This window comes from Ictalurus punctatus, chromosome 3 (genome assembly GCF_001660625.3).
Source record: "Ictalurus punctatus breed USDA103 chromosome 3, Coco_2.0, whole genome shotgun sequence".
Lineage (NCBI taxonomy): Eukaryota > Metazoa > Chordata > Actinopteri > Siluriformes > Ictaluridae > Ictalurus > Ictalurus punctatus.
In genome coordinates this window covers 16,797,482-16,815,299 of record NC_030418.2, presented here as the reverse complement: position 1 = coordinate 16,815,299, position 17,818 = coordinate 16,797,482, and the positions used below count along the sequence as shown (strand labels likewise).

The window sequence follows — 17,818 nt, the reverse complement described above, 5'->3', positions numbered from 1 at the left end:
GATCAGAATCGCCGACCTCACATTTTTTCCCCATTCTGTGGTTGATGTGAACATTACTCAAAGCTGCTGGCCCATATCTGCATGATTTTTTGCGTTGCCCTGCTGCCACACGGATCATTGTATTAATGAGTTGGAGTAGAGGTGTTCCTAATAAAATGCTCGACGAGTGTAGTTTTCACTATTTGTCATTATGGGTGATCAGCAAAATAAACAGGGCTGTTTTGGTAGTACAGGTTCTACACTGTCACTTTTGACCTCTGAGTCATCCGAGAAGGAGCGGTCTGCCCGAGGTGTGCACCACTGTGTGCACTGATGTGTAATGGCTGTTGTGTTGTGCCGTGTTGTTTTCTGTGTGTTGTAGGGAGAAGATGGAGTGTCAGCAGGAGAAGGAGACACCATTCTACCCCCTGCTGGCACACAGCTCGCATGATTCAGCCATAGATACAGACTCCTTGGAATGGGAGACTGAAGTGGTAGAGTTTGAGAAAGACAGAGTGAGTCTCTAACACAACACTACACAACATTTTGTCTCTAGGTTTTTAATTCTGATCATGTGTTATAGATGAGGCAATGTACACTTATTGTCATCTGTTGTTCTTTGAGCAGGATGACATGGACCTGAAGGCACTGGGGTTTGATATTGCAGAGGGGGTGAATGATCCATATTTACCAGGAGATTGTGGGATTTTTGTTACCAGGGTGGACAAAGGAAGTATTGCAGATGGGAGGTTAAGGTATTTTATATTGAGTGCTTTTTTGTTTATCAATTCTGACTTTATTAACATAAGTGCTTTGGCCAAACCAGCTGTGTGTCTCTCTTTCCAGAGTGAATGACTGGCTGCTGAAGATAAATGATATAGATCTTACTAACAAAGACAGGAAGCAGGTCATCAAAGCTGTACTCAGTGGAGGAGGTGTGATCAATATGGTGGTGCGCAGAAGAAAGTCTTTAGGAGGAAGACTAGTTACTCCAGTTCACATTAATCTCATCGGGCACAAAGGTATCACTTTACTCCACATTGGGAAGTGTTAGCTAAATAAAATGAGTGTGATATGTTTCTATTCTCTTCGCTAACTCGACCCATGTGGATGTTCTCTTCAGACAGTGGCATTGGCCTGGAGGGTGGCGTGTATGTGACGGCTATAGCAGCAGGCAGCCCAGCTGCCAGAGAGGGGTCTCTTAACATTGGGGATCGCCTCATTGCTGTAAGTCTGAGTGATGAACCATGATTCATCCATATACCCAGATCACTCGTCTCAAAAGTACAGAATAAAAACATTCCTTTATTTGAATATTGTGGCTGTATGCAGTTTTAGTATTGCAATAACGACGAGCACATTGTATACATAGTTCTGTCTTATGTAGCCTTTATCCTGACATTTGTAATGTTAGCAAATTCATCATTTAACTACTTAAACACCTGGGGGTTAATTATGCTTGCATCTGGGACTCTCAAGAAAGTTTTAAGAAATTCATCAACCCTTCCCAAGTATCTGGACTTTTTTTTGAATAGCTTTAATATTGCTCCTTGTTTTTCTGTCAGTACAAACTGGGTTGTATTGAAATGATATGATTTGTGCAGACATTCAAAGATAAGGCTGCTTCATACTGGGGTATGCAAAGAAAAGAATTTCACTGTGCATATGTATATGTGATGAATAAAGACTCATTATCATAATCTGCAGTGATACAGGAACACATTATAGTTGTTTTACAGCAGATAACCACTTCATCTCAGAAGGGTTTCACAAATGTTCTCAAACCTGACATTCAAGCTTTTGCAGCTTGATTGTTCACAGAACATTTGCACAAATCCATTCATTGCAGATGGATAATTACCTTTTTTCTTTCTTTCTTTCTTTCTTTTTTTTTTATAACCGTTTATATCTTGTAAAATTATTTACACATCATTTAACCACCATTCATGTTTTGCTGAATGTGCTCTGTCTTGAATTTACTGGTAAACCTTAATGTCTGAATGCAGGATATTGAAAGGACACAGTCTGTGACTGACTAAAGCATATAAAAACATAAACTGTCTCCATTCTCTCAGTAAATGCGTGATGAAATGGAAATAGAGTTAGGAAGTGTGCTGGTGATTTTCCCTCATGAAGTGTTGCCCTATATTTTTCCCTTCCCAGATAAATGGAATTGCTCTGGATAACAAATCTTTGACAGAGTGTGAGGCTCTGCTAAGGGGCTGCAGGGACTCACTCAGCCTCTCCCTCATGAAGGTGAGTGTATTTCTGTGCTCTGTGTGTGTGTGTGTGATCTCATTTCTAAATGTGGAGATCCTACTTCCACATGTTGTAGAGCTTCACAGGTGCTGCAAGTGAATTAAAATACAAACTCTGATGTATTTTGTAATCAGTCAGGCTTTTGCCGCTCATGCCAGTTGCTTGCTGCATTTTAACATTTCATGAAAATATTGAGTTCTTAAGAAGTCTTGTGTAGAGAAACCCCGAGCTATTTAACCTCTGTATCCTGACCAGTTCTTTCCCCAGAGCACATCAGGCCACAACATATTTGAGAGCCTGAGGGAGGCAGAGAAGTGCAATGGCAGAATTCACATATCAGAGGTCCACTCTCGTAATAGCCGGAACTTGAAGCACAATAGCTCCACCCAGACAGACATTTACAGTGGTGAGGCGGGAGGAGAAAGGAGGAAGCAGAGGGCTGACTCTGAGGAGAGGAAGCCCTTCTCTCCCTCTACTCTGCACCCCAGCACACTGTGTGCCCGATATGGTCCCAGCGCCTTCCAGGAGATTTGCTACACTCGCTCCGAGTCAGCTGGGCCTGAATGCAGCACCCTGGAGCCAGCAACTGACACCAAGCACAGCGGTGGCACCTGGCCCAAAATGGTGGTTGGAGTTCCCATGGTAGCAGAAAGCCCAGCCCAGCTATCCATCTACAAGTCTCCGAAGCAAAGGAAGTCCATTTTTGATGCAGACACCTTCAAGAGGCCGGACACACCCTCCAAAATGGAGTTCCTAACCAGCCATTCGCCACAACCATCCAAAACAGACACTATGACCACACCCCCAACCCCACCTACGCGTAGCGATTCATTCAAGTTCAAGCCGAAGCAGCAGGGCAGCTCGGCCTCTGACTCCACCATTACTGAGAGCCAGCAGGAAGAGTGTAACGGGAATTTGTGCTTCACTGAGGTCGGGAATGAGAGCAGGGTGCTCAGCTCTAGGAAGTCATGTGAAGAGGACATCGGACGCACACGGCTTGACGAGCCTGAGGTCAAGCGGCCACGTCCCAAATCGGCCCCAGCTCTCAGGCGCAGGATGACACCTCAGTCCATCCCCCTCCAGAGCTTTCAGGTAAATTTGGAAGCTTTAACACCTGCTTCAGTTAGCCTCACAACCTGAGATTGAGGTGTGGGGCGTTGGGGGAGGGGTATACGTCTGATTTACTGTTCATTTTCTGTGTATGTTTGTCTAATTTTCTATAATTTATTCCAAATTCATGTTTCTTGCATGGGTGTGTGTTGAACAGAGCTACTCTAACGATGGGGACAGTTTAGACCAGAGGGATGTGTTGCGCTCATCTCCTAGCCGCCCTTACAGACACAGCGTAGGGTTTGTTCCCACGCTCTATAACGGGACCCTGCCACCCAGTAAGTCACTCCGTTCTAATGCAGTGCTCCAGATAGTGCCTGAATACATTTCTGCTTTCATCCTTGCATATTAACAGTTGCAGTCAATACACTTTATTTACTGCATACACTATCCCATCAATAAATGAAACAATTTAATTTTCAGGTACATTTCTAAGGAGAGGTATATGTAAAATCAAGACATCAATATTCATCATAACTGATTTCAGAACTGCCATATGATTTTGTTCATGTGTTGCCTGGAGCAGTTGGATTTATGACAAAGGAGCCCATGACCAGGGCTTAACTGTGTCCTCTTGACCTTGGACGTTAGATTGCAGAATTAAACTTTTCACTAAAATCACAGGCAGAAATGCACAGTGCAGCCAATACAGAGTTTGTTTTCTTTATTGAGAAATGTTTGGGCTTTACTCCAGATTCAGTACATCGAGGTCTGGCCCCATGCACAGCGGTGACCGCAGTTATGAGGAACCCTGTTTACACTGTCCGCAGTCACAGAGTGCACACCAGCAACTGCCCCTCTGTCATCAACCAGATCTGCCATCAACACACACATCCCAGGTACTGTAGGGCTTACACATGCTGCATTGTAATTGGTGCACCTCTGTCAGAATACACTAAACACCTCTTTTAAGGTGCTGCAATGCACGGATACACATTCTGTAAAACAAAGTGCTTTGTGCTCCTGTGGTTATTTTCAGAACCTAGCTGAACTGTGGGGTTGGGCTGGTTGAGTATTTGTCAGCATCAGAAATATGTGCATTTTTAAGAATGGTCTCTTATGATGGCACTAGTGTTAATAGCTCCCCCTTGTGGACAATTGTCTGCTTCAAGTAAGCAAGCTACGAAGCCAAAGGAAGCCCAGCTCTTTATAATTAGGCTGGCTTTAGGTCCACCCAACACCAGTCTAATGTATTTCATAGGAATGTGTGGACACAGCACACACACACAGGACTATTAATTTAAATAAATAACTTCTCACCTTTTATTGCAGCAGAAACATTGACACTGCAAAAAGCTGCTCAACAACCTGAAATGATGCATACAGGACCTATAATTCTGCAGGAATTACCTGTGTAAAAAAACTTAAGTGTCATTAACAGTAGTGCTTTAAATGTAATTCGTTTTATTTCAAGGCATCATTTGCAGTCATATATTAGACTATGTTCATTAAAAGCTTTACACTTATAACTCCAAACACTGGCTGCAAAATTTTAATTGTGTAGAGTAGGTCACAAAAAGATTCAGGTTACGCAAAGGCCATTTTATAATCTCAAGAGGGTGAAAATGTTCTGCAGTCCTCAGTGCTGAATTGTGTTGTTCCCATTAACCCTTTTTCTTCTGTGTGTGACTCTCTCTCTCACACTTTTTTTTTTTTTCTTTCTTTCTTTCTCTCTCTCTCACTCACTCACTCACACACACTCCATCTGTCTCTGTGTCTTGACTCAGCCCCCAACATCAAGGGCGTCTGAGTCTGGACCTTAGCCAGAAGCGTTCTGCTGAGTACTCGGAGTCCTCCCGCAGCAGCCGAACCTCTCATGGCACCAACTCGCTGCCGTCCAGTGCCAGACTTGGTCAGTCTCTACTTTTCATTACTCTCATCTGTCTCCATCTGGGCTAGTTTTTGGACATAATTCATGCATTCTTTCATGTGCCTGAGTGGTTCTGTCTGCTTTGCAGGTTCATCCAGTAATGTACAGTATTGCACAGAAAGGATAAAAATCCCTCCCACACCGCGGTATCCACGTTCAATGTTGGGCTCTGACAGAGGTATGCATCTCTGCACATTAATGGTCTTTTGAAGAGATCTTTATTGATATTGCACATTACTGCAGTATTTTGACCTTGACAAAAATTAAAATGACTAATACAGCCACATTTTTATACTAAATCAAAGATTATCGATTCATTTTTGGACTCATTTGGGATCTCTTCAAATGTTAAAAGGCTAGTTGTGTTGACTGTGTGTGTGTTTGTTAGGGTCTGTGTCCCACTCCGAGTGCAGCAGTCCCAGTCTCATCACACCGCCCCTGTCCCCACACAATCTTGAGACGTCCTCGTTTGCTTCCAGCCAGTCCCAGAACTCCATCTCCACACGGATCTCCGTCAGTCCCGTACCCACAGGGGACCAGAGGAAAGACAGGTACGGCCCTCCCATCAATTCTAATGCACTGTTGCCCAGCAACAGCTCACTTTCATATGTCTAAAGTATGTGTAGCTCTCCGTTCAGTTCACTCAAGCGCTTGCCCAGCAACAGCTCACTCAGAAACCTGATCAGAATGTGTGGATAGAAATTACACCTCACCCCCCCCCCCCCCCCCCTTTTTTTTTCTAAGGTCAGTTCAAATGTGATCATTATTTCAGCCATTCCTTCCATTCTCTGTTTAATTCCTTTATGAAGTTTTCAACATCTCTTGCTGCATTCATCTGTTTAAATTTGTCTTCCTTCAGTCTGAGTCTCTCTGCATCTTTGTAGATTTTCACACAGTGTCTGTTCTGCCTCTGTTCTTTGCTTCCTATGAATCTTTCAGATCTCTGTACCGTAACAGATCATTTCTGAGAATCCCTCTGGCTGCTAGGCCTAGGTTCTCCTCTCTCAGGAGTCTGAGGTTTGTTTCTTGTCAGTCATGCACAGGGAATGCTTGATTGACCTGCTTCTTTGCAATAAAGACCTGCATTCTGTGTGACTGGCTTTGGAAATCCCTGCTTGTGTGTTGTAGAGATCGAATGGAAGTTGGTTGACTGAAGTGATCATTTTTGTTAAATGAGTTAATATAAAGAAGTTGATCAGGTTTGGATATAGGACAAAGTGTTTGCTATTTGTAGTATAAAGGTTTGTTCTTATTAAATGTATACAATAAATATTTTACTGAATGGTGAATCTGAAATGTTCTCATTTTCTTCTTTCTTTCCTTAAAAAAACAAAACAAAACTTTATTACTGGTGGTACCCCCCCCCCCCCCCCCCCCGAATATTTTTACCTTTGTAAGCTAACCTTTATTCAAGGCATTTTTGCATGGGTCTCATTGCAGGTCTTTTTGAGTTTATAGCTACAAATCCCCACCTTTTTGGATCTTTGCTTATGTCCCTCTTGATTTGTTTTTGAGTTGTTGCTGTATATCCTTGTAACTTTAGTGCCGTATATCTAGTCTGCTTAACGTTCTATCCCTTTATGCCAGTTGCATGAAGACGCACACTGGTCATTTGTCTGTCAAGGCAGACAATGCGAACCACATTCTATGGGGCAGCGTTTCCCAACTCCAGTCTTGAAGCACTCCTAAACAGCTTAATTTGGTTTTATGTCTGAAACACCTCAAATCAGCATATTATCCTCACTTGAGTTGTGTGAGCTGAAGCCAAGACAGTGTATAGTTCTCCAGTAGTACATAAACCACACCTCATTCCCTATTAAGTGCACCATGTTTATAATCGTGTCTGAATATCCAGTGCACTCCTGAAATTCCATAATGCATTGCATTGTTAGGGTACAGTGCAGTCTGTGACATTTAGATCAGTGGGGAGTATCAGACACTTTGCACGACTGGGGTCGGTATTCACTGTTCTAAGTGGAAGAGCTGATATCTGATCGTGACACCTGATGTAACGTCTGTGCTCCGAAAGGCCGTATCTGGAGGAGCCCAGGAACGTGATTGTTCACAAAGGCGCCGAACCTCTGGGCATCTCCATCGTCAGTGGTGAGAATGGCGGTATCTTTGTATCCAAGGTGACTGGAGGCAGCATTGCTCACCAGGCAGGCCTGGAGTATGGAGACCAGCTACTTGAGGTCAGTACAAGTTATCAGAAGTGATCCATCATTTGCAGTGATTCTGAATGCATAATTTCTGTTCACTGCTGAGTGTTGGTGATTTGAGTTGTGGCTGTTTAGTGACCTTCCTGTGTTTAATCTGCCTCAGTATAATGGGATAAACCTGCGTAATGCCACCGAGCAGCAGGCGCGTCTTGTCATAGGTCAGCAGTGTGACACCATCACAATCATGGCACAGTACAACCCACACATGTACCAGCTGGGCAACCACTCCCGCTCAAGGTATACATCATGAAACTGAGTTTAATGTGGTTGCATATAGACACGTGTTTAAGTCCGATCTCTTGGCCGTAGTTCTCGGATGGAGCCAGTGAGCAGCCAGTCCACTCCTCAGGGCAGCGGAGCTACCACACCAGATAACCACTCAACCATAGACACACTCAGTGAGCAGGATGAAGGAACCCTCACTCCGTCATCCAAACAGACCACACCTACCACCAGCCCACACAGCTTCATCAGGTAAGGGTGCCCCATCCCCCCCCAAAACAAACACACAAAGACAATACCCAAACCAAAAGACGACTAAAATGGTCAAAAAAAAAGTTCTATATAAATGATGCAAAAAAATAAATAAATCAAGTTTGATGCTTCTGTCTCAGAATGTCATCGGAGGGCAGTAAGAAGATTCCAGAGCCCCGAGTGGTGTCTGTGAGGAAGACTCAGGTGGAGCTGGGTGTTCAGATTTGTGGAGGGAATCTGTGTGGGATCTTTGTGGAGAATCTGGAGGAGGACAGTCCTGCTAAGTTGGCAGATGTCCTAATGCCTGGAGACATGATCTTGGAGGTGAGCTGCCCTTGGTCTTATAAGCATCTGCAGTATAGTCGAGTGCAAAACTCCTCTCCCAGGCTGTTTTGTTCTTCTCCTATTCCAATCTCCGTGCAACTCTATGACTTTCTATTGTTCAATATTGATCTTCTGTTCCTTTCCACTCTTATTGAACTTGAGTAATCTTTCTGAGGAAGGAAAGTGAATTGCTAGCATCCCGGACACCGTCGCCTTTTGCCCTCTGACAAATGAGTGGAGCACGCTCTGCAGCTCGTGCTCATCCAGACAAACCATCTCATCTAGCAGCACATTCACTTTTGGCACCGATGGTAATTGATTGTGGGGCAGATAATATACAGAATGGTTTTCATTCCACAGGTGTCATAGTCTTGAAATGTCTAGAGTTTAGGAGATGAAAGATTTGACTGTTTTTCATCGTATTTTATCCCTCTGTCTGAGTGTGTGTCGCTCCTCTGTTTGTTTAGTATAACTCGTTGGTTATGAAGAATAAGACTGCAGAAGAGGCTTACCTGGAAATGCTCAAGCCTGCAGAAATAGCCACATTGAAAGTCCAGCAACGTGTGGATGAATTTAACCAGCTTAAAGATACTGCTGGTGATGGATTTTACATCAGGTACTGTGGACCATCGTCCCCTGTATATTTACTCATTACTAATCAATTTCATATAGACAAATGTCTCTGATATGGACTGGTCTAAATATGGTTACAAAATGTTGAAGCTCTGTAAAGGAAAGCTCTTAATAATTTCTAATTATATGTGTGTTTGAGTTAGAAATGACATCCTCTATAAACACTTTATGTAAGTGTCTGCCATTTGTCGATTCTAATAGTGGCTCTTTTAATGAGATGGTCCAAAAAGGGATTGAGTATCTGTAGTGGCAATGAAGGGAACAGCAGTGTGCTGTTCAGAAATAGATTGGTTTGTTTTTATAAGTCAAACTTTTCGTTGTGCAGCTGTTGCAGGGGCTTGTCCTATAATTGCTTTGTTGATCTGCAGTGAGCAATCTCCACCTAGCCATACGATCTGAATGAACAGGGCCGAGGAGCATTAGCGTCCCCACTAAAAGCTGATACTCTTTGATTTAACACACTCACACGTTCTCTTTTTGTATTTCTCGTTCTCTCAGAGCACTTTATGACCGAGTGGCTGAGACAGAACAGGATCTTTCCTTTAAGAAGGATGACATTCTTTATGTGGATGACACGCTACCGAACGGCAACTTCGGCACCTGGATGGCCTGGCAACTTGATGAAAATGCACAAAAGATGCAAAGGGGGCAAATTCCCAGTAAATACATGTTAGTGAAGCCATAGCATATGTTTTGGTCCATTTTGATTATTCTATGTTTAAAGTGAACTATGGTGCACCATGTGGGCATGATGTAGAGATCTTATTTGTATTAGAGTTGTAGATTGGTGGTCGAACTGGTCCGGTTTCAATGTGTTGCAGGATGGATCAGGAATTCTATCGTAGACACAGCATGACTGAATTGAAAGATGAAACCGGTTCGAGTAAAACACTCTCTGCAGCTGCGCGCAGATCTTTCTTTCGCAGGAAACAGAAGCACAAACGTAGCAGCTCCAAAGATGGCAAAGACCTGCTAGCCCTGGATGCCATTAGCACAGACTCCATCCCGTTTTTAGAGGGTAAGATGATGTCTAGGTTGATGTGTTGTGCCTGTGCGTCAATTGTATGCTGTATGTCTGGCACGTGAATAATCCAGGAAATCACTATTAACTCCAGTAATTCAATCAATAGTTCATATTGGTTAATTAATCTTTCAGAGTAGATGAGTGAATATTGTGTAGTTTCTCTGAACTATACGTTTTTCCTACTTCAGCTTTAAGTTTGATCCAAGGTTTCCAGTTTCAGATGATAAAGTGTCGTGTTTTGTGATGTTTGGTTAGACTGCGTGAGCCTTGCCTATCAGAGAGTGCAGAAGGTGGACTGCACGTCTCCTAGGCCAGTGCTGCTGCTGGGCCCGCTAGTGGACCCGGTTAAAGACATGCTGGTCAAAGAGTCTCCAGGGAAATTCAGCAGATGTGTACTCGGTGAGTTGACACTGGCACACAGTAACCCACAGTATTACTTGTACGTGTCTCGTTGCATTATGTTGCCTCATGCTGCCGCTTGTTTTTGTGAGGTTTACATGGATTTGGTTATAGTGATATTTTCCATCTAACAAAGCTTTCACCCGATTAATCGAAATGTGACCGACACACTCATTTGCAAAAATATTTGCCAAACCTTTGCCACACAGCAAGGCAGATGGCAGATTATCTCGTTCCTCCGTAACTGTCTGCAATGTTCAGATGCAGCAGACCTCTCCACTGAAATAAATAGGATGCAGCGTGGTGAAGTTGCAAGTGGACATGTAGCCTTACTCATAAGCTTCTTCTTTAAATGGATTTTTATTTTCTCAGACCCATGCCTGTAATGTTAATATTAATATTGCTAACAAGCATAAAATGTTCCTCTACAGGTAAGACCAAAAGCTTACTTTTTGTATCTGTTGTTCTGTGTTGATTCAGAGGTAATGAAGGCCTCTCAGCAAGCCATTGAGCGAGGAGTGAAGGACTGCCTTTTCATTGACTACAAACGAAGGAGCGGCCACTTCGATGTCACGACTGTTGCTTCCATCAAGGAGATCACAGACAAGGTCTATCCTGTTTTTCAGTTAAATATGTGAGACAGGACCCAAAACAAACCTTTTAAACTTTGGTTAGGTTTACATAATGTTTTTCTCCATGAAGCTGTGACTGTGATGAACAGACTTTATAGTCAGTATCCATATTTTTGGCCATGCAAAATAGGCATGAATATTATGGAAAATGCATTGCTTATAGGCTTATTGTAATGTATAATTTTCCGATTGTCAGTGATGATGGAGATACGTTTTTCTTGTCCAAATATGGCAATAATATTGACATACAGTACACAGCTTAAAGACAGACTGGATGGAAACTAATTATAGTTGCGTTATTATCTTGCTTTGTTTGTTTAAAGAAATGCACAAGGCATTGATGCAAAATTCTTTATTACAAGTTTTATATTATTTTCAAGTAATTTAATAATTTAAAAATATTATTTTTAATGACACTATATTTTTCATAATTTTACACTGTCAGTTCAATTAACAATCATTAGCTAGTAACTTGTGTTAACCTATTAAAGAAACTTTAGAGGAAATGTGTGCAAACTGTTCCGAACTAAAATATGCAGATCCTCATTATTTTTTTGCTGATTCTTAAACTCATGGAGCACTTAATTAGGAACACTATACCAATACTGGATAGGGCCTCCCTGCTCTCTCAAAACAACCTCAATTCTTCATGGCATGGATTCTACAAGATGTTGGAAACATTCCTTCGAGATTCTGGTCCATGTTGACACGATTGCATCATGCAGTTCCTGTAGATTTTTCAGGTGCACTTTCATGCTGTGAACCTCTCGTTGTACCGCATCCCAAAGGTGTTTTATTGGATGCAGATCCGGTGACTGGGAAGGCCACTGAAGAACACCAAACTCATTGTCATGTTCATGAAACCAGCTAGAGACAATTTTTCCACTGTTTGTAACTATTTATTGTTCATGTAACTTTGAACAACTTTGAAGTTGCTTTTCTGCTTGTATTTTTCTTTCTTAGGACTGTCACTGTTTGCTCGACATTGCACCCCATGCAATCGAAAGGCTTCACAGCGTTCACATATATCCAATCGTCATTTTCATTCGCTACAAAAATGCAAAGCAAATAAAGTAAGTGTCCAAATCCTTTTTCATACACCCTTCTTTTTGTTTGTACAATAGAGTACAAATAACTAATTGTGGTATCAGGAGTTTTGCTGTTTTGTGTGTCTTTTGGTATTTCTACAGTCTTCACAAATAACAAATGAGCTGCCTGAATTCTGCTCAAAACCCTGTTGGGCTGATTTATCCCTGACAGACTCAGAAATATTCCACAGAGACCAGGGGTCTCATTCATCAGCCATGTGCATGAGTAGTTTAGTGTGTAAATGAGGCATGCTCATGATTCTGTACAGGTTTCTACATGCGTTTCTACACGCGTCTCTGTACAGGTTTCTACACGCGTCTCCTGTACAGGTTTCTACACGCTTCTCTGTACAGGTTTCTACACGCGATTCTATACGTGTTTCTATGCACAGAATGGGATCTATGAAGTTATTCTTGTGTGTGAGGATGAGAGTATATTTAGAACTACTGGCCGTGAATATGCAGAAAGTGGTTAGACTTTCTAGTGGTTGGAAAGTGTAATTGCGTGTAAACTGAGGAGCTCCCATCTCACTTATTGTCGGTTATGTCAGCAGAAAAGCACCCGAGCATGCACAAAACATAGAATTTTGAGGTGGATGGACTACAATACTCCTGTCAGCCAAGAACAGGAATCTGAGGTTATTATGGGCACAGACTGACCTGAAGTGTGTGTTCTCCAGTCTTCAGCTGTCCACTTCGGGTGAGTCTGTGCCCACAATAGCCTCAGATTCTTGTTCTTGGCTGACAGGAGTGGAAACTGATGTTGTCTTCTGCTGTTGTAGCCCATCCAACTCAAGGTTTGATGTGTTGAGCATTCTGTGATGCTTTTCTGCTCACCACGTTTATAAAGATTGTTCGAGTTACTACAGACTTCCTGTCAGCTCAGACCAGTCTACTCATTCTCCTCTAATCTCTCTCATCAACAAGGTGTTTCAGTCTGCAGACTCTGCACAGAGGATGTGTTTTGTTTTCCCCACCATTCTATGTAAACTCTAGAGACTGTTGTGTGTGTGTGTGAAATTCCCAGGTCATCAGCAGTTATAGAAATACTCAAACCAGCCCATCTGACATCAACAGCCATGTCGGTTAAAGTCACTGAGATCACATTTTCTCCCGATTCTGATGATTGATGTGAATTAAAACTTGATTTTAACTAAAGTATCTGCACGATTTTATGCATTGCACTGCTGCTGTATGATTGGTTGATTGGATGATTGGATAAATGTACAGGTGTTCGTGTTAAAGTGACCGGTGAGTGTATGCCAGCAGAAAAGACAACAAAGTGAAGGATTTTTCTGCCATTGCAAGTTTTCCAGATAAAATTGCACACACACACACACACACACACACACACACACACACACATATCCATAGTCACCCTTATAAAGGGACAATTTTTACCATATATGCCACTTGGTGTAGTTTCTTGATGTAAATGAGTATGGCTATGCACAAGCAGAGCACTTTAGAATCTGGTGGATTTATCAACGTCCATAGCGTACAACTGTGCATACACACAAGTAATATGGCAATTTTCTAGCACATACTGGTGGTCCTTATGCACAGAATTAGAAAATGTTCCATGCACGCTTTGATAAATGAGACCCATGGAGTCATTTGTGAAATGGAGAGCCTTCTGTACCGCGGACTGCAGCAGTTCACCCTACTTGGCTGAAAGCTGCTACTCTTGTGCAGATGGTTATTATCTGAGCTCCAGTATTCTGTGAACGATATATACCCTTTTTTTTAAAGCTGGGGGTGGGGTGGTAGCAGATGGATGGTCTATAGACTATGCACTGTTTGTTTTGCAGTGATTCAAATGAATGAAGAGAATGGGAGCTGACAATATATCTTAATATATGTTTTACTGCTTCTCACACTACACGTAGAACTGCACAGACCCCAGTAGGGCTGAATAAGTGTGGTTTTAAATGTCATTAGATTTATGTGAAGCATGACACAGATAACTAATGATGAAATCATCCCAGTAGAGCACCATAAATTGAAGGATTCCCAGGAGCTGGAGCTGTAAATGCCGTGCCTCCTGTCGGGATCCTTGGCATGCTCAGTATCACTAACTAGATCACCAAACGAGTACAGCATTTAGAGGTTGCAGAATTTATTTTTTTCCCTGTGTTTTTTGAAGCTAGCAGTATTAATGGCTAGTGTTCATACCTGTAAATAGTTATAATCATGTTGGTACATGACGTGATCCCCCCCCCCCCCCCCCCCCCCCCCCCCTGTGCCTTGTATAGGGAACTGAAAGATCCAGTGTATCTGCGGGATAAAGTTTCTCAAAAACATTCCAAGGAGCAGTTTGAGGTTGCACAGAAGATTGAGCAAGAGTACAGCAAATTCTTCACAGGTTTGCGTATTGACTTAGGTCTTTTCTCTGTTTGTTTGTTTGTTTGTTTGTTTGTTTGTTTGTTTGTTTATTTGTTTCAAAGTTTGTGATGGAGATGGTTCTGTTCAGCATTAGACTTGTAGACTTGTCGTAAACCTACACTGAAGATGGTTTCTCTTGCAGGTATTGTCCAAGGAGGCACGTTGCCCTACATTTGCACTCAAATCGTGACTATAGTGGATCAGGAGCAGAGTAAAGTTCTGTGGACTCCGCTGGGCTCGCCTTAGGTGGCTGAGCCAGTCCTCTCCTCCTACTGCCTCACACACATGAGCTTACAAACACTATGCTTTTACACTCGCACTACACACAAAGGTACACTACAGTGAGCATTGCATCATTTTTTTTTCTTTTATTATTCCTTTATGTTTAATTGTAACTGTTTAATTGTAAAATTTTATGTCTAATTGTAATGGAGCCTCTCATTTGTGCGCACGTGTGTGTGTGCTCGCAAATGCAGGATTATAGCACTGAAGTTTTCATTGTTTTCCTTTGGTCTTCCTGACAGACATCCAACGATTAGTAATGCTGCATCTAAAACACTTGTTTACAGATGAGTCAGTCCGTGAATTGTTATTTAATGTCTGCTTGAATGTGTCCTCTCCCTTTGATCTTATGAAGTCAAATCCCAAGTCACCTCTCCCTACTCCAAACCCAAATTCAGCCCTCTATCCCAACCCTGTTCTACCAAAATGACCCGCATGTGTGTATGTGTTTTCTACAACAGTAAGGGGCCTGAAAATTCATTGTAGATAAAAGAATAAGCTTTGGTAAGCTTGCTTATGTAAATGTAATGGTTTTGGGGTTGAAGTGAACAGTAACTAAGTATTTTACGGGCCAAATGGAAGTGCCTTTGGAGATCTCCTGAGCGTATGACAATGGCATATTGAAAGTCTGGTGTTTGAAACTCCTCAGATTGCACTCCAGGGCTAGACAGACCACTGTGGTAACATTCTCATAGAGGAAAATGTTTGAGAGAACATGAAATCTAACACTAATACAGTTCTGAAGTAGAGGCACTCACTTAACCTGTATGTATGCAAACTAAATATATATATATATATATATATATATATATATATATATATATATATATATATATATATATATATATATATATATATAAAAATAAAATATAAATATATATAAATGAATATATTAAAGGTATTTTTGACTAGGCTACTGGCCTAGGGGAGTGCAGCAGGTGTCCAGTCAGGTCTTAGCAGATATAAGCATGTTCCTTTTGTATGTTTCTTCTTGTTGTTTTTTTTTGTTCGTCAGTCACTTTTATATGTACCCACTGAGAAACACCATGGAAGGAAGATTGTGCAGGGTAAATATAATTGGGTCTCTTATGCGAACTCTGTTGAAATGATAGTCGTTTTTCCATGTATATTTAAGTTTTTTTTTATTCAACAGGCACAGTTGCATACTTTATTCACACAAGTAATCCCACCAGTTAATGTTGTGCCAAAATTCAATGTGTCCATTTCTTTTATTTTTGTTTTGCACTTGCAATATTATGGACCCTAAACAATAGCTGTTCTTAGGTTTTCAGTAGAGGTTCAAAATAGGTACTATACTTATACAAATTAATATTAAATCACAAAAGTAATATCGTTCATGTTCCATACATTTCATTAATTGCCTCTATTCTTATATTAGAAGAGAAACCTTGCATTATTTACACTCATTTAAAAAAGGGATTTCTTATTGCACAGTTTTCTCAAAGGAAAAGCAGTCCCAGTCTTGTCTATTGGGTTGAAATTAGACTTTTTTTTTCAAGTACTATTCATATCTAGGTGTTTTTTGTTTTTGTTTTTTTCCTAAATAAGTAGCATATGGTATTAAATGAGAGGGATTCTGCCAATACATTTTTGTTTTAAGAAGAATGACTAGATGACAGGTACTGTTATTGATTGGGATTTTCAATATTACAAAAGAATGTGATTTGTATGAAATAATGTTCAACAAATTAACATGAGAATAAAAGTCATTTTCTGTATCACACTATATTATCAAGTGAGGGTGTTGTTTGAAAGGTGTTTCCATCCTGCTGTGAACTAACAAGTGTTGGCATCCAGTCAATTGACAGGTGACATAATTGAGCATTGAGTGCTTTTATTGCTAGCTTCACTGTTATGCCGATGAAGCTATCAGTAATACTAAGAGGGAAACCTGGAATATGAGGTATTAATTATTGGAACTGAGGTTTAAAACTCCTCTTGGGCTTATTAGGAAGACCGGCCAGACTAATATTTTACCCTTATTTGTCCCTCTTTTTAATTAAATTAGAAATGGTTAAACTGAGCTACATTTCCACTGAAGTAGTTTTATTTGGAATTTACCACTAAAATATCACACAAAGAACTTTTTTGGGGGGTTTTCTTTGTAAAGATACACAGGGTTTTCCAACTCCAGTCCATATGCACCCCACTACTACAAGTTTTCCCCCACTTCCAACACACATTATGTTTGTCACATAATTATTAAACACTTAATGAATTGAGCCAGCTGTGGTTTAAAAAAAAAAAAAAGTTTTCATTTGACTCGCACTGTGTGTTATCTTTGTGAGACTGAGAGAGAGTAAAGAATTAATGCAGTTTGGTTTAGTATAGAAGACAAACTGGCCTTCATATATTTCAGTTCATGCAAAAGCCTTATAATCCTAACCTGAAGTCAGCCATACGTATTCTAGGTCTTGCTATGAAGACAATTTATTCTTCATGGTGCTGCATAATAGAACAGCAAATCAAATCTTGGCTTTGTTTCTTTTTGAACAGATGACTGGTTTGTGTTCGCCATTTACCTCTGTTATAATGTATACCAACAAAGTATGTTAGCTCTTTCAGTGTATGCAGTAGTTTGACTGCTGTTGGATATACCAGTACTGATTAGCAGACTTCAGTCAAAGAGGAGATGACTCCTCCCCTAAGCTCCATCTTTTCTTTATTTGCTCATTTTTGGCCTCTAGCTACTGCTGCATATAAATGTCCTACATGTGCTGCTTTGGCACTATACAAGTCACTTTACGCTCCTGGTGGGTTATCTGTTTGGACAGCTGCCACCAGCTTATCTAAGCTTAAGTAGATGCAAGACTGTCTGACACTGATCTTTCTAGTTAATAGGGCCTTTCATCTTTAGCGAAAACATTACGTGAAGTCTCTGCTTTTCCCTGTCCTTCACATATGACTTCATTCTGTGTGAATTTTCCCACCTTGCAAAGTCTGTATCTGTAAAATTCTTAAAATCTGTTACTTTGCCTCTAATCTTAACAGTTGGACAAAGTGTGTGGCAAGATGGTCAATTCTGGATTGCTTTTCCGCCCATAAACATCTCCACACATGCCCTCTCCACTAATTAGTAACCTACTAAGATGTACTATATGGCCAAAGGCATGTGGATA

At 41.2% G+C, this 17,818-nt stretch overlaps 1 protein-coding gene across 9 annotated transcripts in view; it reads left to right on the top strand.

Annotated features, from left to right (window-relative positions):
- The window catches only part of dlg5a (discs, large homolog 5a (Drosophila)), a 44,119-nt gene extending 27,694 nt beyond the window's left edge, over window positions 1-16,425 (top strand). For 5 of the 9 annotated variants that reach the window (XM_053679679.1, XM_053679672.1, XM_053679678.1 and 2 more), the window contains 24 exons: window positions 362-494; window positions 604-734; window positions 826-1,001; window positions 1,103-1,206; window positions 2,143-2,235; window positions 2,494-3,330; window positions 3,506-3,626; window positions 4,043-4,187; window positions 5,076-5,200; window positions 5,307-5,396; window positions 5,607-5,769; window positions 6,158-6,235; window positions 7,248-7,410; window positions 7,541-7,674; window positions 7,747-7,911; window positions 8,052-8,235; window positions 8,703-8,851; window positions 9,367-9,537; window positions 9,690-9,886; window positions 10,148-10,291; window positions 10,772-10,899; window positions 11,887-11,996; window positions 14,267-14,376; window positions 14,539-16,425. In XM_053679679.1, the coding sequence (XP_053535654.1) occupies window positions 362-494; window positions 604-734; window positions 826-1,001; window positions 1,103-1,206; window positions 2,143-2,235; window positions 2,494-3,330; window positions 3,506-3,626; window positions 4,043-4,187; window positions 5,076-5,200; window positions 5,307-5,396; window positions 5,607-5,769; window positions 6,158-6,235; window positions 7,248-7,410; window positions 7,541-7,674; window positions 7,747-7,911; window positions 8,052-8,235; window positions 8,703-8,851; window positions 9,367-9,537; window positions 9,690-9,886; window positions 10,148-10,291; window positions 10,772-10,899; window positions 11,887-11,996; window positions 14,267-14,376; window positions 14,539-14,642 (3,955 nt within the window). In that variant the 3' untranslated portion in view covers window positions 14,643-16,425. The remainder of the gene's footprint in view (window positions 1-361; window positions 495-603; window positions 735-825; window positions 1,002-1,102; window positions 1,207-2,142; window positions 2,236-2,493; window positions 3,331-3,505; window positions 3,627-4,042; window positions 4,188-5,075; window positions 5,201-5,306; window positions 5,397-5,606; window positions 5,770-6,157; window positions 6,236-7,247; window positions 7,411-7,540; window positions 7,675-7,746; window positions 7,912-8,051; window positions 8,236-8,702; window positions 8,852-9,366; window positions 9,538-9,689; window positions 9,887-10,147; window positions 10,292-10,771; window positions 10,900-11,886; window positions 11,997-14,266; window positions 14,377-14,538) is intronic. The other 4 variants (XM_053679680.1, XM_053679673.1, XM_053679676.1 and 1 more) reach the window with 3 other exon arrangements.
- The last annotated feature ends 1,393 nt before the right edge of the window (window positions 16,426-17,818 follow it).